The sequence below is a fragment of the Catharus ustulatus genome, chromosome 24 (genome assembly GCF_009819885.2).
Source record: "Catharus ustulatus isolate bCatUst1 chromosome 24, bCatUst1.pri.v2, whole genome shotgun sequence".
NCBI classification, from domain to species: Eukaryota; Metazoa; Chordata; class Aves; order Passeriformes; family Turdidae; genus Catharus; species Catharus ustulatus.
In genome coordinates, this window is record NC_046244.1 from 6,397,929 (window position 1) to 6,420,944 (window position 23,016).

Below are 23,016 nucleotides of genomic sequence, written 5' to 3' on the forward strand. Positions count from 1 at the left end.
TTTTGAGGTCAGAATAGGATCAAACCCACTGTGGTTTGGGTTTGGATGGGATCAAACCCTCTCTGGTGTGGGATTTGAGGTCTGAATAGGATCAAACACACTGTGGTTTGGGTTTTGAGATTTAGATGGGATCCAATCCACTCTGAGGTGGGTTTTGAGATTGGAATAGGATTTAACCCTCTCTGGTGTGGGTTTGGATTGGATTAAACCCACTGTGGTTTGGGTTTTGAGGTCTGAATGGGATCAAACCCACTGTGGTTTGGGTTTTGAGGTTTAGATGGGATCAAATCCACTCTGGTTTGGGTTTTGAGGTTTGGGTAGGATCAAACACACTGTGGTTTGGTTTTGAGGTTCAGATGGGATCAAACCCACTCTGGTGTGGGTTTGGATGGGATCAAACCCACTCTCCCACTCTGGTGTGGGGTTTTGAGGTTTGAATAGGATCAAACTGACTCTGGTGTGGGGTTTGAGGTCTGGAAGGGTTGAAGGCTCTGAGAGCAGCATCCCCACCCAGAGAGCTCCCCCAGTGCCCCAGAGGGACCTGCAGGACCTGTCCAGCTCCCAGCAGAGGGACCTGCAGGACCTGTCCAGTTCCCAGCTGTGCTGGTGGCTGCTCCCTGCGCTGCTCCCAGGCCCTGGGGTCTGCTGGGGCAGGGGGAGAGAGGATTTATTGGGATTTATTGAGATTTATTGGGATTTATTGGGAATTATTAGGATTTATTGGGGTTTATTGGGATTTATCAGGAGGGCTGAAGGAGGGAAACACCATCCCCAGGAATCTGCCAGCCCTGAACCCTCATCATTCCCCCCTCATTCATCATTTTGTGGGTTTGTGCAGAAATGGGGAGAACTCCCAGACCTGAGGGATGCTGAGCATCAAATTCCCTCCCCTCCATGAATTCCTGGACGCTCTCAGTGGCCTCCTGCTGTTTGTGCAGGGAAAGGACACCAGGATTCCTGCTCTGCCCTCCCTGCTCCACATCCTGTTGGTTTTTTGGGGTTTTTTTTAATTTCCTATACCCATTCTGTTAATTACAACCCCCAAAACTGCCCAAAATTTCCTTTTTTTTTTTTTTTTTTTCTGCCATTCCCACCTTTGCTATTCCCCAGTGCCTCTTGTCTTGGAGCCCCAGGTTCTTTCTGGACCTAAATAATTGTCTGGTCCATATTTGTGTCTGTCTGTCTGTTTGTGATGTCTAAAAATTCCTTAGGATCTAAGGAATTTGGGATCTAACTTTTCCTTGAGCAGCTCCTCTGGCAGGGAAGAAAATTCCATCGTGATAAGGACAAATATTGAGTCCTTGGAACTGGTTATGGGGGGGAAAAAAAAAAGCAATTAAAATTTAAAAGCAATTTTTTTCCACTGAGAAACTCAGATTGAATGTAAAGCCTGGCTCTGCCTTGCTGCAGCAGCTGAGCTTGGTTGGAAAATTAAAAATTCAACAATTGGAAAGGGTGAAATGGGGGCTCACACCTGTTGAGTTTGACCTGGCTGATCCAGGGTAAAATTCCATAAAAATTTGAGGTTCTGGAAGAAGGGGAAAAGAAAATTTTACAAAATAAATGTTGTATAAAAATAGATTTTTAAAAAATCTGCTGGGTCTGTAGCTGTCACCTTTTGAACCTGCCTCTTGTTCAAAGTCAGGCACAAGCAAAAAGCCAAACGAGAAATACTCTCAGTGCAATTAAATTTGGTGGGAATAATTCACTTTATTCCAGGTTTGGTGGAGCAGGTTTGTCATGGGGAAATGATCCTCATCCTTCAGAAACCAAAACTCCTGCCTGTGCAGGGAGGGAATCCTGACCCAGCACTTTTGGGATGGTTTCAAAAATCAAAAATATTTGGGGTGAGGAACCATGCTGGGAATGTTCTCCTGTGGTTTTGGGATTAGGAACTATGCTGGGAATTTTCTCCTGAGTTTTTGGGGAGAGGGGCTCTGTTGAGAATGTTATCCTGTGGTTTTGGGGTGAGGAACCATGCTGGGAATGTTCTCCTGAGTTTTTGGGGAGAGGGGCTCTGTTGAGAATGTTATCCCGTGGTTTTGGGGTGAGGAGTCCCACTGGGAATGTTCTCCTGAGTTTTTGGTGTGAAAGGCTCTGCTGGGAATGTTCTCCTGCATTTTTGGGGTGAGGAGCCATGCTGGGAATATTCTCCAGAGTTTTTGGGGTGAGGGGCTCTGCTGGGAATGTTCTCCTGCATTTTTGGGGTGAAGAGCTCTGTTGGGAACATTCTCCTGTGGTTTAGGGTGAGGAGCCATGCTGGGAATATTCTCCAGAGTTTTTGGGGTGAGGAGCTCTGCTGGGAATGTTCTCCTGCATTTTTGGGATGAGGAACCATGCTGGAAATGTTTTCCTGTGGTTTTGGGGTGAGGAGCCATATGGGGAACATTCTCTTGAGTTTTTGGGGTGAGGAGCTCTGCTGGGAATGTTCTCCTGTGGTTTTGGGATGAGGAGCTCTGCTGGGAATTTTCTCCTGTGGTTTAGGGTGAGGAACTATGTTGGGAATGTTCTCCTGAGTTTTTGGTGTGAAAGGCTCTGCTGGGAATGTTCTCCTGAGTTCTTGGGGTGAGGAGCCCTATTGGGAATGTTCTCCTGTGTGTTTGGAATGAGTAGCCCCACTGGGAATTTTCTCCTGTGGTTTTGGTGTGAGGAACCATGCTGGGAATGTTCTCCAGAGTTTTTGGGGTGAGGAGCCCTATTGGGAATTTTCTCCTGTGGTTTTGGGTGAGGAACCACGTTGGGAATGTTCTCCTGAGTTTTTGGTGTGAAAGGTTCTGCTGGGAATGTTCTCCTGAGTTCTTGGGGTACTGGGAATGTTCTCCTGCATTTTTGGGGTGAGAACCATGCTGGGAATGTTCTCCTCAGGTTTTGGGGTGAGGTGCTCTGCTGGGAATGTCCTCCTGAGGTTTTGGGGTGAGGAGCCTCCCACATGGGGTCTGGTTGGGAAGGAGAATTGTGGAAAGACGGGTGGGGAAAAGCAGGGGATTGAGAAACCCACCCCATCACCCAGCAGCTCCTTTAACTCAAACCCCCTCCTCAATTCCAGCTCTGCTGAATTAACCCCTGGCCAATAGAAACAACAATCAGTGAGAAGGGCCCTTCCTCTTTGAGGAGAACTTTGGGAAGGTGTCTCCTGAGCTTCCATCCATCCATCCATCCTTGGGCCAGCCAGGGACACCTCAGCTCATCCACAAAACACCAGGGCAGTGCCTGGGGTGGTGTCCTGGGCACTCCCAGCACGGTGGGCTGGGGTTGGTTACTCTCACTGCTCTTCTACCTCATTTTCTGGTTGCATTTTCAGCTGGGAGAGGAGAATCCCTGCTAAAAGGGGTGCTGGAAACACACTGAGGGGATGAAGGCACTGGGAGGGAACTGGGAGAACTGGGACTGCCCATCCACACCCAAATCCCTGCAGGGAGGGTGCAGAGATGGGGACAGGCTCTTTGAGGGGTGTCCAGAGGCACAAAATGAAACCTGGGGGGTTCTGTTTGAGCATCCTGAGGTGGAAAGGAGGGTGATGCTCACTGCTGCAGGGTGAGGGGCACAGGGAGCTCAGTTCTCATTTCACTGCTGAACATTCATGGGTGAAGAGCTTGGGTCACCATAGGGGTGATGAAGCTGCTTCTGCATTCAGGGGGGTTTGGGAGGTAAAACTGCAGCTCCCAAAGCCCCCCTGCATAGGAAGGAGCAGAAATTCTTCCCTAATTAGAGCATGTGGTACAAACATTTGGATCCATCATTTCCTGAACAGCTCTGGGTGTCAGTGAGCAGCAGTGGGATGCAGATCAGGGAATGAATTGGGGCAGGGACACAGGATTTTGCTCCCACCCTGGGGTGAAGGTGAAAAATCCCCCCAGCCCAGCACCCTGGGGTGTCCAGGAGGACAAGAAGCAGCGAGGGAACTTCCAAAAGAAAATGAAAAACTCAAAAAGAGCCAGTGTGGCTTCCCTGCAGGTGGGGCAGTGAGGAGGAGCTGCTCAGCCTGGCTGGGCTGTGGCTGTGTGTCTGTCTGTGTGTGTGTGTCTGTGTGTCCAGAGCTCTGTGTCACCCTGTCCCCTGCATGGAGCCTTCCCTCCTTTGGCACCTCCACCCATCTGCACCCATTTCATCCCAAACAGTTCCCAGGTTCAGGGTGAGCCCAGGGCTCAGTCCCAGCTCCCACTGAGGCAGAGGAAGCCCTGCACTCACTTGAGGGAGCTTTTTCTGATAAAACACCAGGACAGAGCTTGGAGTGCTGTTTCCCCTGATTGTTACTCCTTTTCTTTTCTTTTTTCCTGCACCCAAACCATTTCTGCATGCATCAGGCAGGGAGAGGCACAGCCCAGACTACCAGAGAGAGAGAGATTAAACTCTGCTCCGAGTCTAATCACAGAATAATCTCTACTGTGGTTGAAAAGCAATAATGGCTAATTTTTTTATTAAATACACTTGCACAGGCAGATTTCAGCCAGGGCTTTGTGCTCTCCACAAGGAGGGAGGTGACAGCCTGAGCTGAAGGTGCAGAGAGCTTGGGGTGGGGGAGGCAATAGAAAAAGCACACTGTGATTTTATTTGGGTCAACAAGTGAGTGTATTTCAGCCATTCCTTCCCTTTCAAGAAGATGTTTGTACAATAGAGAACCAGTTCAGCTCCTGGAACTAAGCCCATCCTTTGCTGTTTGTCAGTAAAATAGTTTTTTGCATGTTTTGCATCTGAGTGTTTTTTCCAACCCTTGGAAGGCAGTGATTCCCCCCTGGGGCACCCCAGAGCAGCAGCTCCCCAGATTTGGGGCAGGGGGTGCCAGGAGGTGCCAACAAGGCTGGGAGGGGTGGGGAGAGCTGGCCTGGCCTCTCCAGAAGGGCTCTGGGATTCCCCCAGGCTCTGGGACAGATTTTCACCTGCTTGGTTCTCTGGGATAAACAGGGAAGCTCCAAGATCCACAACTGATTTTAAAGCAAGATAAAATATTTCACTGCTCAGTTCAGGCTCCTCTTGTGCCCATTGCCCTTCCTGGAAAGGCAGGAAAAGCTCAGGAATTTTGCTCAGGCCTTTGGCACAGAGAAGGAAAAGTGGGATCACTTTTCCTGCAATCTGCCCCCAGCTCTCCAACCTCCCTCCTGTGCTCCCTGCTGGCACAGGAACACCCAGAGAGCAGCTCTGACCCCACCTGGGCTCCAACCCTGCACAAAGATGCTGCTGCAGGATTTGTTCCATGAGTCTGGGCACATCTGGGCACATCTGGGCTCAGTGCAGACAAAGAGCAGAAAATAAATTAACCCCAGCCTGAGACAAGGGTTTAGAAAATATTCTGAATGTTTTTTCCCCACTAGTCTGGCAGGGAAGCATTTCCTGGGGAGATTCTCATTTCTCCAAGGCCCAGAACACCACAGGGATGTGGTGCTCACAGCAATCTCCTCCCAGCCTTTCACATCCCACAGAAATCCCTCAAAGGATGGCACCTGGGAGTAGCCAGAGCTGGCCAGGCTGTAAATCTCTGAGCCAGCCACATTTGCAGTGGCAGCAGCCAGGATGGGAGTGATGGATTGCTCACCATTCCATCTGCTCTGGAATTTGCTCTCCAATCCAAAATACCATTTTAATAAAGTGCTATTGGCTCATAACTCAGTGTCAGGAGAGGAGATAACCTCAGCTTGGGGTTGCCAAGCTCTGGGTGTCACCTCCATGGAGCTGACAGAGCCAGGGGACAGATCCTGCATTTAAATCGTGGGTGGGGCAGGAATTAAGGGTGACAAGGAGCCTTTCTTTCCTTTCTGTCACCTTCCACAGGACAGCAGCAGTGACAGCAGCAGCCTGAGGTGTCCAGGGAGAAGGCAGGATCAGGAGAGTTGGGAGCAGCAGCACAAAGTGTGAAAGAAGGAAAGGTGTGGGAGTGGATGGAGAAATGTATTTCCTGTGGAAATAAAAAGTGTCACCAAGGACTAATGGCATCATGTGCACAAGTCTCTGCTTTTCTTTGGAAGATTGAATCCAAGGAAAACAAAGTGTGGCCCATGGAGCACCCCAAGGCTCCTCAAATTCAGCCTCTGCTGCTTCCACCTGCTCAGTGCTCCCAGTTCTGTTCTCTCAGCTCTCCCAGGGGGATGTGAGCCCCAGAGTGGGTCTGGATCTGTCTGCATCCACACTCCTGGCTGTGGATTCCACACCCTGCACACACAAGGGGATGGGGAGAGCTGCTCAGAGCCACCAACATCTCTGCAAGGAGATGAATTCCCTGGGGATTTCAGCCCACAGCTTTCCAGGGGCAGAGGGAAGGAGCTCCTGGGATTTCAGCAGCATCAGGCTCTGCCCAGCTGATTCTGGCAGGATTTCTCTTTCAGGACCAGTTCAGTGCCCTGGAAATCTGACAGTGCCCCCAAAGCTGCACTCAATCCCTGCTCCCATCTGATTCCATCTGCAGCAGGAAGCTCAGAAAGAGCTGAGGCAGCAGCTCTGGGCCTCTCCCACAGCAGCATTCCAGCCCCTGGGATCAGCACAAACACAGCACAAGGACAAGGCAGAGCACCTTTCCCTCCCCCTGTGCTCCATGGAGAAGGAGGGGGGAGGAATTGAAGGTTTATGGCACAATCAGGGAGAGCAGAGCTCCCTCACATCATCCCTCTCAGCTCCCAGCTCCTGGGGCTTGATAGAAATAATTCCAGTAAAATCTTAGCTGGGAAAGGGAAAGCCTGGAATAATCAATCCTGAGCAGTGGAGTGAAGGCTGAGAGGGAAGGGAAAAGTGGGGTTTGAGTTGATTTTGGTCATTCTGAACATCAAATGTGTGGTTTGGTTGTAGAGAGATCCCCAGCCATGCACCTGGCACCAGGTGAGTGTCAGAGTGGGAACCTCCCACAAGGAGCAGCTTCTCAGGTGCCTCTTCACATCTGCCAGGGGAAAACAGCAGGGGAAAACAGCAGGGGAAAACAGCAGGGGAAAACACCAGGGGAAAAACACCAGGGGAAAACACCAGGGGAAAACAGCAGGAATTGCTGTGGGGGATGCTGGCAGCCCAGGCAGGGCAGGTTTGCAGCCTCAGGGATGATTTCCTGGTGTCCCACAAGGCTCTGTCTGAGGACAGGGCTCACCAGCAAACAGCTCAGAGCTCAGCCAGCCCTGGAATGGACAAAGTGGGGCTGTGTCAGCTCCTGTGTGAGGAGAACAGCCCAGCAAGGCACTCAAGGGCACAGATTTAGGTCAGGCCAATGTGCTTGTGCTGTGTAGCTACAGAAGAGGCCTCAGAGCAGAGCACAGAGTTCAAATCCAGTTCAAATGGAGAAAAAAAAACAACCAGGAGATTTTCTAACCTGTCTCTCATATCCACACAAGAACAAATGTCATCTCATCAAGACAGGCTCGTGTTCAGGGCTTGACAATGGCACATTTTCTCAGCTGCTGCAGGAATGCAGCAGAAAATTTGTGTTGCAAGAGCAGCTGGATGGCAGCAGTGGGAGCAAACAAGCCCCACTCATCTCTCTCCTCAGACCATGCTGGATCTGTGTGCCCCAAACCCATCTCTTCACAGAGAAAAGTGTTTTATTTGGGGGGAAAAAATGTGGGGCTGCTCTCAGACCAACTCAAGCACTGAATGTCCCCCAAATCCACTTTTGTAAGAAAAATTTACTCTGAGATTCTGAAAGGCAACTCAAGTGATGGCATCCAGAGATGTGAGCAAGGAGCTGTGTCATCTGGGGGAAAAAAGGTGAGAAATGCTTCTGCTGGAGCACAAACCCTACAGATTGAAATGGATGGGAGTGCCAGGCTTGGACAAGCCCTGGCTGCAGAAATGGCTCAGAAGGATTTGGGGTTTGTGCCTCTCCAGCAGGACAGGCCACAGAGACCCACACAGCAGTGATATTTCAGCAAGGGGTCCTTTAATTCAGTTGCTCCTGCCTTATTGAAACCATTTTGTTTTTTCTGGTGCAGTTTAAAACCACGAGACCCACAGCAGCCTGAGGCCTCACCCCTCCCTGGCCCCTGCTCTCCACCAAACTTCACGTGCCAGAAGCCCCTCCCCAGCTTTGCCTCCTCACATGAAACCCTGCAGGCTTCTCACACGGGTGTCCCTTTGGGGAAAGGCAGCAGGGGGTTCCTGTCAGTCTCTTTGGTGGCTTCAGCACCTTCTGTTTTCAGCCACTCCATCTTCTGGCGGTGCTGGCGCACGGCGTCGGCCACGCGCGCGTCCATCATGGCCTCGGTGAGCACGCCGTCCTCTGAGGCGTAGGCTGCTGCCTGGGGGGATCAAACAGGAAAATTAGAAATATGTGTCTAGGGTGGTAATAGAGGATGTGACAAAAGGTATCTGTTCTGTCACCATCTGTTGAGAGCAGGTGGGGCAGTGATCCTGATCTCTGTGGGAGATATTCTGCTAATGGGCATCCATTGAAACCAGCTGGGGCAGTGTTCTTTATTTCCAAAGGAGATATCTCCTGTTCATGGCCATGGTTTATAAACCAGGCAGGGCAGTGTTCTTTATCTTTTTATAACCCATCCTTCCTCCAGCCAGTCATTTTCTGCTCATGGCCATTGAGTCCCACTGTGGCACTGATAAAATTACTGCATCCCATTGGGAGTTGCTCCAGCCAGGGGGAAGAGCCCAACATTTCTTACCAAGATAAAAACAGAGGTTTTGGGACACTAAGGGAGCCCCTTTCTCCACTGGACTCCAGAGGAAAACCGGATTTCTCCACATCACCACTGGAGCTGCGGAGGGAAACTGCACCTTGTACAGGAGCACTGCTCCAACTGAGCCACATCTGTCACTGCAGGAGGATGCAGCCACCATGGAATGGGACTGCTGCCAACACCCTGCCTGCCTGACGGGTGTCAGGTTGTACTCTGACTGTGTCAGGGTTTGTTCTTTGTAGTGCTGTATTTCTATTTTAATTTCCCTAGTAAGGAACTGTTATTCCTAATTCCCATATCTTTGCCTGAGAGCCCCTTGATTTCAAAATTATAATAATTTGGAGGGAGGGGGTTTACATTCTCCATTTCAAAGAGAAGCTCCTGCCTTTCTCAGCAGACACCTGTCCTCCAAACCAGGACAATATGATTGCCTGGTAAAAGATTTTGAGAATATGGAAACTACAAGCGAGATTGAAATGAAAGCCATCTTTGAGATACCCAACCTTAGTTACTAAATAACTAGAAAACAATAGAATGGCCAGCTGAAATAATCTCTCGATTGAACAATTCCCTCTGCTTGCAGACAGGTCCAAGGGTCAGAGAAGACCCTGCTGGCTTGGCAGAAGGGGCCCAAAGAGAAGTTTTTAGGGTTTAAAGTGTAACACAGTATGGTGTAAATGCTGTAGGATTTGTATCTTGTGTTAGATTGGAGAGTGGAAATTAGAATATTCAACACAGAAGAAGATTTATTGTATTGTAACAGGAACCTCACTCTCTGAGCTCTTTCTCTCGCCCCTTTCTCTATTTCCCCTGACTCTCTTACAGCCCTGGCAGCTCCAGGCAGGGCCCTCTCACCCAGACCCTTTGCAATAAACCTCAAATTCCAAGACCTGGCTTTAGAGATCTCTCCGTCTGTCCCAACTGTCCTGCCCACCATCACTGCCTGTGGGGACAAGGACACCTCTCACAGCTCAGGGCTGGCATTTCCCAGCAGCAGGGCACAGCTCAGGCTGCTCCCTCTCTGTTGTTCTCCTCTCCATGCATGATTTCCCTCACAGCACTCTCCTTCCATGTGGTGATCATCAATAAGAAGCTCTCCCCACCTCTGGATTTCCTGAGAATCAAACCCCTTCTTTTCAGGAGAAAATACCTCACACTTGGCTCATTTAAATTTCCTCTCCTGCTCTAAAGGAGCTGCATCTGTGAAGTCAATAAGGTGAGGAGAGGTGGGTGCAGGGGGGATGATGGAACAACTCCATCCCAGGCAACAGAAAATTGTTTAAACATTTGCACGGCAGAACAAACATCAGTGCTGGGGGGACATGGGCAATGTGGTGCCTCTGAAATGATGTTTAATCATTTTAATCCTGCTTTCCTCATGCACTCCCTCAGGAATCTCCTTCTGTGCTGGGTCAGCTCCCACCCTGCACTCAGGACCCTCCCTCTCCTCCCTGCTGTATCTGTGAGAGGCAGCACCAAGGTGACCACAGCTCCTCAGGGAAAGGGCTGGCAGCCCTGTCCAGCAGCCCACAGGGGGACAGGACCCCAGCAGAGGGACTGTCCCCTGGGGAGGGGACAGCCAGCACAGAAGCCAGCACAGGGAAGGATGCTGGTGCTGTCAGCTGCACCCATCTCCAAGGTAACAGCAGCCCCCGAGCTGCACATTTCTAAATCTGGTTCCTCCCTCTCTGCAAGGGCTCCTGTGAGCAGCTCTGTGCTGTGCTCAGGGAATCAGGGGGTTTGGGATGAGCCCTGCAGGTCCCCACACCATCCCCAGGAGCCCCAAACTCCCCAGAGCCACACCCTGCCCTGTCCTGTGCCAAGCCTGGTGTGCCCTGTCCCAGTGAGGAACCTTCACTTGGATTTCTCACACTGCAGTTCTGAGGTGTCACACACAGCCTCCATCCATTATTGATGGTGCACAACATCAATTCCAGCAAGGAACGAGCCTGACAGCAAAAGCAGCACAGGAACAAATTTCAGTGTGACCCTTTTCCACCCCCAGTGCCCAGGGATGTGCAGGGCCACAAGACAAAGGCCAGGATGAGCTGGGGGTCAGAGCTGCCAATTACCTCACTGCAGGAGGAATAATTCTTTCTAGAAATGAGCAAAAGGTTACCCAGGCTGATTTTCAGCCTTTTTTTGGGGGGGAGCTGGTTAAACAGGAAAGGTCTCACTGCACAACCCACCAGAGCTGGCAGGTTCTGCTTTTTTTTCTGCAAGCAGCATCAAATCCTTTCCTTGTGTAAATCTTTTGTAATTCTTCCTGCAGGCAGCACTGACAACGTCAAGCTGGTGCTCCTGCTCAAAGCCAGGAGTAAAGACTGGCCTAGGGGAGGGAGTGCAGGTCTGTAAATAGAGAATTCTCCCTGCACAAATAGAGAATTCTCCCTGCATAAATAAATGGAGAATTCTCTTTGGAAAAATAAATGGAGAATTCTCCTTGCACAAATAAATAGAGAATTCTCTCTGCACAAATAAATGGAGAATTCTCCCTTGCACCAATAAATAGAGAATTCTCCCTTGCACAAATAAATAGAGAATTCTCTCTGCACAAATAAATGGAGAATTCTCCCTTGCACTAATAAATAGAGAATTCTCCCTGCACAAATAGAGAATTGTCCCTGCACAAATAAATGGAGAATTCTCCCTTGCACAAATAAGTAGAAAATTCTCTCTGCACAAATAAATAGAGAATTCTCCCTTGCACAAATAAATAGAGAATTCTCCCTTGCACATATAAATAGAGAATTCTCCTTTGCACAAATAAGTAGAAAATTCTCTCTACACAAATAAATAGAGAATTCTCCCTGCACAAATAGAGAATTGTCCCTGCTCAAATAAATAGAGAATTCTCCCTTGCACAAATCAGTAGAAAATTCTCCCTGCACAAATAAATAGAGAATTCTCCTTGCACTAATAAATGGAGAATTCTCCTTGCACAAATAGAGAATTGTCCCTGCTCAAATAAATAAAGAATTCTCCTTTGCACAAATAAATAGAGAATTCTCCTTTGCACAAATAAATGGAGAATTCTCCTTTGCACCAATAGAGAATTCTCCTTTGCACAAATAAATAGAGAATTCTCCTTTGCACAAATAAATGGAGATTTCTCCCTGCACAAATAGAGAATTGTCCCTGCACAAATAAATGGAGAATTCTCTCTGAGCAGGAGCCTGAGGCTGCCACTTCTGCATCCATCACCTGCCAAACATTCCCCAGCACCTCTCCCAACCCCACCTGTCCCCTCTGCAAAAGGGACACAGTGCAAATGCTTTATTCAGCCCTCACTCACCCCCTTTCCATTTTTTTTAAATTATTGCAGCTCTCAAATCAACCCTGCTGGGGATGATTTCAAATAAAAAAAGCACTTTGCTGGGATGCATTTTTGTGCTCAGAGAGGGAGGATGCTCAGCCCTGGCAGCCCAGTGTGGAACCTCCTGCAAAGCTGTGCAGTTCATGCTCTGTTGATTTTCTCAATGACTTTCTATTTTTAGAAAGCCTTAGGCCCTGGCTGTCAAGAAAGCAAATGGGAGAAGCAGCTGCCCCTTCTGGGAGTAGCTTGCACACACATAAAAATGGTACCAAGCTTCATTTGTATTCATACCTCTGCCTCCTGCATGGACAGATTTTAACCCATTTTCTCCAGTGCAGCAATTCCTGTTTTAGCCCTCCAACCTAATTATGAAATAATTTTGTTTGGTGGAGATGGAACAGAGGACAAGTGCAGCCTAAATGACCTCATGTTTCATTTCAGCCAAGGCTTGTGGTTTTTTTTAACCTGGCCAGACTCATTTGTATCTCATTTATAATGAAAAAAAAATCCCCCACAAAAATACAACAGCTATTTTTAAAATATAAACAAGGTTCAGGGAGCAAAAAAAAAAAAAAAAGCATTTATGTCTGTGGCATAAAAAGCAAGGAAATGACAGGAAGCTCACACAGGGACATAAAACTCCTGGGAATTCTCCTGAAGTGCTGCCAAAACAATTTTCCAAGATTACAGCTTGGAATAGTGAAAGGTTGCTTTTAGGTTTTGACATTTTATCTAAAGCACATCAGCAGCTTTGAGTTCAGTGCTGGCAAGTCTGCACACGACTATAAACAGAGCTGAGGGGAATTTTTAAGGTGAAAATGCATCCAGCCCATGCTAGAGCCATAAAGGGCAATGGAAAAGCACAAGGACAAAAGGCAATGCTCAGTCTTCTGCAGAAGAGATTAAAATGGATTTCCAGCACGCACTCTTTGCTGTGCCAGACAGAAATAATTTTTTCCCAGTGCTAGAGGTTACACTCTTGGCTTTTCTGCACCTTATTTTTTTTTTCTTGTTGGTAAATTCAGGACAGACAGAGCCAGACAAACAGAACTTCATGTGAGTGGCAGCCAATCCATCTCCAATCCAGTTTGTGGTGGAGTTAAACTTCTGGAAGCTGCAGATATTGCTCAGATTAACTGAGATGGGTTTTTAAAGGCAATGTGGGCAGAGAATCCTCGTGGCACAGAGTGGCCACTGCTGATGGGTGTGATGCTTTCACCTCCTAAAGCTTCACAATTTCCCCAAATCACCTCTGGGATCCATTTTTGGGAAGGGAAGATGATCCCAAACTGCATCAGGACCACAGGAACATCTCCCTGTGCCCAGGATGAGCTGAGTTGTGCACTCACCAAACACTGCTCACACCAGGCTGGGCTGGGGGGTGTGAGCCCTGCAGGGCACAGGGATGGATTTGGATGAGCCCTGCAGGGCACAGGGATGGATTTGGATGAGCCCTGCAGGGCACAGGGATGGATTTGGATGAACCCTGCAGGGCACAGGGATGGATTTGGATGAGCCCTGCAGGGCACAGGGATGGATTTGGATGAGCCCTGGGGGTTTTTCCCAGGGATGGATTTGGATGAGCCCTGGGGTTTTTTTCCCAGGGATGGATTGGATGAGCCCTGCAGGGCACAGGGATGGATTTGGATGAGCCCTGGGGTTTTTTTCCCAGGGATGGATTGGATGAGCCCTGCAGGGCACAGGGATGGATTTGGATGAGCCCTGCAGGGCACAGGGATGGATTGGATGAGCCCTGAAGGTTTTTTCCCAGGGATGGATTTGGATGAGCCCTGGGGGTTTTTTCCCCAGGGATGGATTGGATGAGCCCTGCAGAGCACAGGGATGGATTTGGATGAGCCCTGAAGGTTTTTTCCAGGTATGGATTGGATGAGCCCTGGGGATTTTTCCCAGAGATGGATTTGGATGAGCCCTGGGGGTTTTTCCCAGAGATGGATTGGATGAGCCCTGGGGGTTTTTCCCCTCAGAATATTCTGCAATCAGATTTCCCACCTTTGGCAGGCAGCACCTTGAATTAAAAGGGGATTAAAAGAGCAAAAAATGATATATTGATAACAAACACAGAGTGTCTGTGGTCTGTAGCACCCTGTAGCTGAGGGAAGCCTGTAAGGATTTTTGGGAGTCAGTTCCTGGTTCCTGCAGCCCCAAGCTCCCCTGAACACTGGAGCTATGCAGTTAACTCCTCTTGCCAAGCTATTTTTAACTGTGCTCAGCTCCCTGACCCAGTTCAGAGCACAGCCATCCACAGGGGTGCACCAGCACCACGGGAAGGGGAGCAGGAAGGCAGGAATTTGAGGCAGGAAAAGCTTAAATCCAGCCTTCAACCTTCCCTGAGAGCCCAGAGCACTGGAGCAGCTACACCAACTCAGCAGGGCTAAAACAGCAGCCAGGAGTGAGTAAAAATCTCACCTGGAGAGGAGCTTTTCCCCAAAAAGGGTTTCACACAGGGGCAGCAACAGCAGCTCCAAACTCCTCATCCAAAAATGGACCATGGGTTTTCACACTTTTATAAGTTTGGGGGTTAATATTCCAATTAAAGCTTCAGGTAATGAAGGAATTTGCCCCAAGTTTGCTCCTCCCCAGCTCACTTTTGTTTGGATTTCTTAGGGTCTGTGAGGTGTCCTTGATTCCCAGCCTGGAGAGGGATTGAGCAAAATGGGAAAGCTGAGCTCACACTGCACATGGGGTTTAGAGTTCTGCACTAAAGAATTCCAGGATTACAAATACATTAAAAAAAAATAGAAAAGCTGAAATTTTAAGGCATCACAAATAACCTGAAGAAGAACCCCCAGAGCACCAACAGCTCTGGTAGGGATGAGAATTCTCTTCATCCCACCCTGGGTGTTCTCACATCCCTGAGCTGCTCACTGACCCCACACTCCCCTTCCTGACCAACAAGAAATTTTCATTTTACCACATTTTCATTTTTTGCTGCATCCAACCAACTCAAATATTTCTCCCCACCTTCTCCTGTGGTTTTTTGAGGTTTTTTTGAGTGTTTGATGAGAGCACAACTTCCTGCTGCAATTTTACATCAAACCTTGTTAACAGTGCTGGCAGCACGAGGCACATCTTCAAAAGCTGTCAGGGAAAATTAGTCACCCCCACCTTTTCCCTTCCCTCAGCAGCACTTAAAGGAGAAATGATAAAAGCTGAGGTCATTCCTGGGGAGTAATGACAAACTTGCTGATAAGGGGTGATAAAAAGCAAAGCATCATTTATCACAACTTCTTATTACAGGAAATAGTTGGCAGCAAAGCCTTTCACAAACGTGGGGCAGATGACAGCACACATTTTGAAATATGATTCAATATCACAAAAATTATACAGGAAAATTAACCAGCTGTGTGCTACCAAGGAGTAAACTAAGAAATTGGGCCTCAGCTCATGACTACTGCAATTAAAATTAATTTATATTAGAAAGGATAAATATTTCTGTCCCTTAAAAGCTGGAAAGCCAGTAGCAGAAGGAATGATAAGATGTTTGTGAGCTGCTAAACTAAATTAAAAATTTAAGAACTAAACAAAAAGCCACTTTGTTTTTACAATCCCTGAAAGGAAGCTGACATGAGTAGGTTACATGACACACAAACTGGAGCACATTCCTTCCATTGATATTTCTAGGTTAGTTTATGAAAATACACAATCCAGTAAGAAACTGGCAGCTGTGACAAAACAAGGTGAAAACCTGATTTAAAAAAAAATAAAATCACACTAAAGCTTGCTAAGCATGTGAATAATTGTACTCCAAGGACAATTTATGTATGGAAGAAATATCTCTTTTTTTTCAGCTCTAATTCCAGTTAATTTTGTTTCTTTAATAGCTCAAGCTGCACTGAGAGGGTTTAGAATGGAAGGAGTTTAGTGCCCTAATGAGGGCAAGAACTCCAGGATTTCTTCTGCTGAGCTGCACCATGAGTGTGGCCAGCATGGGCTGCCCAAATTCACTCCAAACTCACCTGCTTTACTTCAATTCCATCAGGGATTTCCCATGAGGGAAATCAAAGCTGTTCCCATTTCTGGGCTGAGGAATTCTGATATTCCACCAGCACCCCCGAGCCAGCAGTGCTCTGGTACCACCCCATGGACAAACCAAACTTCCACAGGGAGAGATGATCTGAAACTCCAGAATCCAAGCCTCAAACCTTCCAGGAAGGGAAAAGGAAGGAAGGAGCTCAGTGCTGAAGGCCAGGAAGGGAAGAGGAAGGAAGGAAGGAGAGCCCCACTCACCTGCCATGCCACAGCCAGCTGCGAGATCTCCCGGCCGGACATGCCCTCGGTCAGCCTGGCAATCTCTGAGCACTTCTTGCCATAATCAAACTGGGCCAGCTTCAACCTCCTGAAATGCAGAACAACCTTTTGGTTCATGTGCAGCCAGACCACAGGAATTCAGTTCCCTGCTTGCATTACTGCCTCCTGAAATTTAAGGGCACAACAAAAAATCTGGGTGGCATTGAGACAGCGAGAAGCATCTCCCAGCTCTTGTGTTGCTTGTAGAAATTGGGTTTATAGACAGAATACACAGGGAAGGGGAGAGAAAAAAACAAGAAAAGAAAGAGGATTCTTCAAGAGTTCCTACAGTTTCCTGCTTGCATTGGTGCCTCCTGAATTTTGAGGGCACAACAAAAAATCTGGGTGGCATTGAGATAGTGAGAGGCATCTCCCAGCTCTTGTGTTGCTTGTAGCAACGGAGTTTATAGACAGAATACATAGGAAAGGGGATGAGGAACAAGAAAATAAAAAAAAAAGAATTCTCCTAGAGTTCCTACAATTTCCTGCTTGCCATTGGTGCCTCCTGAAATTTAAGGGCACAATAAAAAATCTGGGTGGCATCTCACTGAGACAGTGAGAAGCATCTCCCAGCTCTTGTTGCTTGTTGAAAGTGGGTTTATAGACAGAATACACAGGAAAGGGGATGAGGAACAAGAAAACAAGAAAAGAAAGAATTCTCCAAGAGTTCCTACAGTTCCCTGCTTGCATTGCTGCCTCCTGAATTTTGAGGGCACAATAAAAAATTTGGGTGGCATCGAGACAGCAAGAGGCATCTCCCAGCTCTTGTTGCTTGTAGAAATTTGGTTTATAGACAGAATACACAGGAAAAGGGAAGAGAAAAAAAAACAAGAAAAAAAATTCTCCCAGAGTTCCTACAGTTCTCTGCTTGCATTGGTGCCTCCTGAATTTTGAGGGCACAACAAAAAATCTGCGATGGCACTGAGATAGCGAGAGGCATCTCCCAGCTCTTGTTGCTTGTTGAATTTGATTTTACAGACAGAACACACAGGAAAAAGGATGAGAAAAAAGAAGAAAAGAAAGAGGATTCTCCAGGGTGGGAGAGCAGTGAGCAATACTCACTGTTTGCCCTCTGTGGCTGGCTTGAGGACGTGCTGGTCGAAATACATCCTGACGAGCCGCTCGCGCTCCTCCAGCTGGGGCAGGTCGAAGTTCACCATCTCATCTATCCTGTCATTGATGGCCCAGTCAAACTGCTCAGGCTGGTTGCTTGCTAAAACAAGCATAAACCTGGAATTAGGAAAAAAAAAACAAAAAAAAATATATAGACTGACAAAGCATGAAAATAAAAATCAATGAGCTAAGTCTGAATGTTGGCGGTTGGGATGAAAGATTTCCTCACGTGAAAAAAAAATGGATTGCTCAGGAATGGCTCTGACAGCATCTCAACACCACTGAAATGTGGTTTGGGCTGTACAGGACAGAGATGTGTCCTGCTGCATTTTGGAGCTGGAAACCCTTTTTTTTTTATTGCTTTGTAATGATGCCTCTTCCCTGTGCCAATACTTTAATGCTTTAATTGATGTCACCAGTTTAATAGTGCCTGATAATTTGAAATGGGCTTTTAAGCACAGCTATTGGAATATTGATGTTCTTGCTGTCTGGTTGAATCATTGCTACAAGGGGCTGTGTTCTCTGCTGGCATTTCTGGAGATAACTTGGCCAAGACAAAACTGTGGCTTTTCCACCAACAAGAACTTGCAGAAAAAAAAAACCAAGCCTGGATTAAGGATTGCCATGCAGCCTGATATTCAGACAGTGACACAAATCCCACAGGATGATTTGGGGAAGTGGAAAGGCAGCAATTCCCAGTGCTGGAGGCAATTCCCTGCTGAAGGAAGAGCTTTCCTCAGGGTCTCAGCAGAGCAGCCCCATTTACACAGCCCATTAAACCATTCCACTCATGGAGGCAGGGCTGCTCCTGGCCCACAGCACCAATGAGGCTGCTCAGAAATAAAAAATCCTTGCCCAGAGCAGCAATGAGGCTGCTCAGAAATAAAAAATCCTTGCCCAGAGCAGCACTGAGGCTGCTCAGAAGTAAAAATCAGTGCATGAATCACCAGGGCATGTTCAGTGTCCTCAAATGGCTGAAATCAGGGCTGAATTCTGTGTGAGAGCTCAGCTGTTCTCAGGGGAGGCACAACATCCCAGGAAGCAAAAAGCAGCCCCAGAGCTCCTCCAAGGCAATTTAATATCAGGGGAAGGGAAAGGAAAAAGGAAAAAGGAAAAGGAAAAAAGGAAAAGGAAATTCCAGGAAAGAAAAGGGAAAAGGAAAAGGAAAAAGGAAAAGGAAAACGAAAAGGAAAAATGAAATTGCAGGAAAGGAAAAGGAAATTCCAGGAAAAGAAAAGGAAATTCCAAGAAAGGAAAGGAAATTCCAGGAAAGAAAAGGGAAAAGGAAAAGGAAAAGGAAAAGGAAAAGGAAAAGGAAAAGGAAAAGGAAAAGGAAAAGGAAAAGGAAAAATGAAATTGCAGGAAAGGAAAATGAAATTCTAGGAAAGGAAAAGGAAATTCCAGGAAAGAAAAGGAAATTGCAGGAAAGGAAAGGAAATTCCAGGAAAGAAAAGGGAAAAGGAAAAGGAAAAAGGAAAAGGAAAAAGAAAAGGAAAAGGAAAAATGAAATTGCAGGAAAGGAAAAGGAAATCAGAGGAAAGGAAAGGAAATTCCAGGAGAGAAAAGGGAAAAGACCATTCCCTGTCTGTCCCTGATTTGCAGGGCAAATATCCCTCATGTTTATCCTTGCAAGTATTATTTAATAATAATTATACTGAACACAGCTTTCTAGAGTAACTCCCTGCATCACTTCAGAAGAGATTTGCTCTCCTCCCAAAGGGAAAACCAAGGTTCTTGCAGGATCAACACCTTGCTTTCTAGCAATTTATTTGTTTTAGAAAAACAACTCTTTCCCAGGCACCTCTGGGACAGAGAGCTACACACAAACAATTATCAGTCACAGCTGCACTGGTTCCAGCAAGCTCAGAGACCCCAACGATAGAAAATGTCCTGGGGCAGTGACCTTGCAGGATATTTATTTCCATGAGGTTACTTAAAAAGTCTTTCATTGCAGCCTCACTGAGGGCAGCTCATCATTAAAAACCTCACTTGCCAGATAAAGCCACACAACTTTTCTTGTTGGCTCAATTGTGAAAGGAGGAATTTTAACAAGTAAGTAAAGTTCACCAAAAAAAAATCAAATATTATTTGAGAAAGGTGAAGGAAAGGTCAGCTCTGTATGATGACAGCCAGGAAATGGCTTTGGCTGAAATGAGCAGTGCTGGGCAGGGATTTCCCATCAAAGTGACAAAGTGAGCAGGGCTGGGGGACAGTGACAGTGACACATGCCCTGCCATGGTGTGGGAACAGCTCTGGGATCCCACATGGAAAAGAAAGACAGAGAGAGAGAGAGAGAGAGAGAGAGAGAGAGAGAAAGAGAGAGAGAAAGAAAGAAATGAATGGATGGATGATTGGATGGATGATGGATGGATGATGATGGATGGATGGATGGATGGATGGATGGATGGATGATGGATGGATGGATGATGGATGATGGATGGATGGATGGATGGATGGGTGGATGGATGGATGATGGATGGATGGATGGATGATGGATGGATGGATGGATGATGGATGGATGGATGATGGATGATGGATGGATGGATGGATGGATGATGGATGGATGGATGGATGGATGGATGGATGATGGATGGATGATGGATGATGGATGGATGGATGGATGATGGATGGATGATGATGGATGGATGGATGGATGGATGATGATGGATGGATGGATGGATGATGGATGATGGATGATGGATGGATGGATGGATGGATGGATGGATGGATGATGGATGGATGATGGATGGATGATGGTGGATGGATGGATGATGGATGGATGGATGGATGGATGATGGATGATGGATGGATGGATGGATGATGGATGATGGATGGATGATGGATGGATGGATGGATGGATGATGGACGGATGGATGGATGGATGGATGATGGATGGATGGATGGATGGATGATGGATGATGGATGGATGATGGATGGATGGATGGATGATGGATGGATGGATGGATGGATGATGGATGGATGATGGATGGATGGATGGATGGATGATGGATGGATGGATGATGGATGGATGGATGATGGATGGATGATGGATGGATGATGGATGATGGATGGATGGATGATGGATGGATGATGGATGGATGGATGGATGGATGATGGATGGATGATGGATGGATGGATGATGGATGGATGGATGATGGATGGATGATGGATGGATGGATGATGGATGGATGATGGATGGATGATGGATGGATGGATGGATGGATGGATGATGGATGATGGATGGATGGATGGATGATGGATGGATGATGGATGATGGATGGATGATGGATGGATGGATGGATGATGGATGGATGGATGGATGGATGATGGATGGATGGATGATGGATGGATGGATGATGGATGGATGATGGATGATGGATGGATGATGGATGGATGGACGATGGATGGATGGATGATGGATGGATGGATGATGGATGGATGATGGATGGATGATGGATGATGGATGGATGGATGATGGATGGATGATGGATGGATGGATGGATGGATGATGGATGGATGATGGATGGATGGATGATGGATGGATGGATGATGGATGATGGATGATGGATGGATGATGGATGGATGATTGATGGATGGATGGATGGATGATGGATGGATGGATGATGGATGGATGATGGATGGATGGATGGATGGATGGATGGATGATGGATGATGGATGATGGATGGATGGATGGATGATGGATGGATGATGGATGGATGGATGGATGGATGATGGATGGATGATGGATGGATGAATGATGGATGGATGGATGATGGATGGATGGATGGATGGATGGATGGATGGATGGATGATGGATGGATGGATGGATGATGGATGGATGGATGGATGGATGGATGGATGGATGATGGATGGATGGATGGATGATGGATGGATGGATGGATGGATGATGATGGAAACTCATCTCCTCACAGTCCCTGCCCACACAGCCCAGGATGGGAAGAGGTCACTCAGAGGAACAAGCACCACTGAGGGGTTTTCCAGGGAACATCAAGCACTCAGCCAGATGAACTCAGAATTTTTGTGGCAGTGATTTTCCTGGGCTCTTGTATAAACACTAACTTACCAAGAAAGAATATATAAACATCAACACACTCAAGATGTTTAAATTCCACTCCAGTTTCAGGAAAAAAATTTCCTTCTGCTCTGATTTCCAAGTGCCAGGAAAAGTTGAAGGAGAACCAAACCACATCCAGCACATAAACTTTAAGGGGGATATTCTCTGCAGATTTTTTTCAATCCCTCAGCAGCACAGATCATTTCCAACTTCCATTTGTACCCCAGGGACCCTTTAAAGACTCTCCTCAACCCAGGGAAATAACAACTGCTGAAACTGGGTACTCACTTGTTGCTGTGCTGCCCTGTTCTGTGCAGAAATGCATTTAAAGTTGCTCTGAGATCTTCACTGATTTTCTCCTGCAAAAATGAAACCCAAAGGAGGATCAGCTGCTGAGCACTGCAGGCAGGGAATCATTTAAAGCAGCATTATGGACAAAGGGAATTCTGTTACTGTCAAGCAATCCAAAGTATCTCAGGGAAAAAAAAATCAATTTATATACCCAGGAGAAAGGTTAGAACTAAAATTTCCAGGAGAGAGGCTACAGATTTATCCACACTCATCCAGTGACCTGCTTGGTTTCAAAGCCAGTGCTCTAGGAAGTGCAGTGTGACACAGGAAAATAAAGGATTCACTCACACATTCCAAGGAACCTTCTGGAGAGTTCTTTGAAAACACAGCTGGGATTCCAGCAGCTGGATGGACAATGTGGTGACTTTGGAAACACAAATTATTCATACAGAGATGCTGCTGTAACTTTGTTCATGCAGTAAAAAGCAGTTTTGTAATGAAAACTTTCAAATATAAAATTTGTGAGGACAAAGCCCAAACCCTGCAAGGTACCAGCATGAACAACCTTCAATATTTGCCTCTTTCCTTCAATTTTCCTGCTGCAAAACCTCCAACAAGACTGAGCCACTGATGCCTTTTCCTTGGTCTTAAAATTAATAAGAGTTAAAGGATAAAAGGTTTTTATCTTGGGATTTAATAAGGATTTTTATGGTGCCACAATTTGCCAAGGTGGAACATGCTGAAATGCACATTCATGGTAGAGCACATCTATAATTTTACAGATTTTGTAAATTAGCATCTTTAATAAAGATGTTTTAATGAGAGGTTTGAATGAATAGTGTGATATTTCTCTATTCCAAAGTACTTTCATTTCGATGGGTTTAATTTTAGTTTATAGGATTTGTTAGAGAGAGGAGTTTGGTTTTTTTAATAGGGTTTCTGGTTTTTAATGGCAAGGCTTTTAGGCTGTTTGGGTTTTTTTTGGCTTAACAGAATATTAGGACTATGTCAAGATATTAGATTTAAGGAATTCAAAGTGTGTATATTATTGAAAAGAAGAGGTATTTAAACCAAAATGATGATGGCATCACCACCATCTCCTGCAGGCAGGAATTCTCAGCTTCCAGACACTCAAAAACCAAACACTGACTCCTTGTCTGTGCCACCAGGTGAGCACTGAGCACCTGCCAGCTTTCATTTATTGCCCCTGAAGGAGGCACAGAGTGCAGGAGGCTGCTGTGGCTGGCACTGCAGCAGGAGCAGGAGCAGGAGCAGGAGCAGGAACAGGAGCAGGAGCAGGAGCAGGAGCAGG

At 46.9% G+C, this 23,016-nt stretch overlaps 2 protein-coding genes across 3 annotated transcripts in view; both read right to left on the reverse strand.

The window, feature by feature from the left end:
* Positions 1–664: 664 nt before the first annotated feature.
* LOC117006985 (developmental and secondary metabolism regulator VEL1-like) lies at positions 665–7,736 on the reverse strand. Of its 2 annotated transcripts, XM_033079825.2 has the most exons (3): positions 2,507–7,736; positions 2,069–2,427; positions 665–1,988 (listed from the first exon to the last, which is right to left on the reverse strand). In XM_033079825.2, exons 1-3 carry the CDS (start codon positions 3,001–3,003, stop codon positions 1,756–1,758), a joined length of 1,089 nt encoding a protein of 362 aa, XP_032935716.1. In that variant the 5' UTR covers positions 3,004–7,736; the 3' UTR covers positions 665–1,755. The 2 variants fall into 2 exon arrangements, with proteins under 2 accessions (XP_032935716.1, XP_032935717.1); XM_033079826.2 differs by having other exon boundaries at positions 665–2,427.
* Positions 7,737–7,827: 91 nt separating this feature from the next.
* Positions 7,828–23,016, reverse strand: part of LOC117006984 (ATPase family AAA domain-containing protein 3) — a 29,086-nt gene continuing 13,897 nt past the window's right edge. Inside the window, exons 13-16 of the mRNA XM_033079824.1 lie at positions 21,702–21,772; positions 17,287–17,454; positions 16,165–16,273; positions 7,828–8,207 (exon numbers count right to left, since the gene is read on the reverse strand). Coding sequence (XP_032935715.1) covers positions 8,028–8,207; positions 16,165–16,273; positions 17,287–17,454; positions 21,702–21,772 — 528 coding nt within the window. The 3' untranslated portion in view covers positions 7,828–8,027. The remainder of the gene's footprint in view (positions 8,208–16,164; positions 16,274–17,286; positions 17,455–21,701; positions 21,773–23,016) is intronic.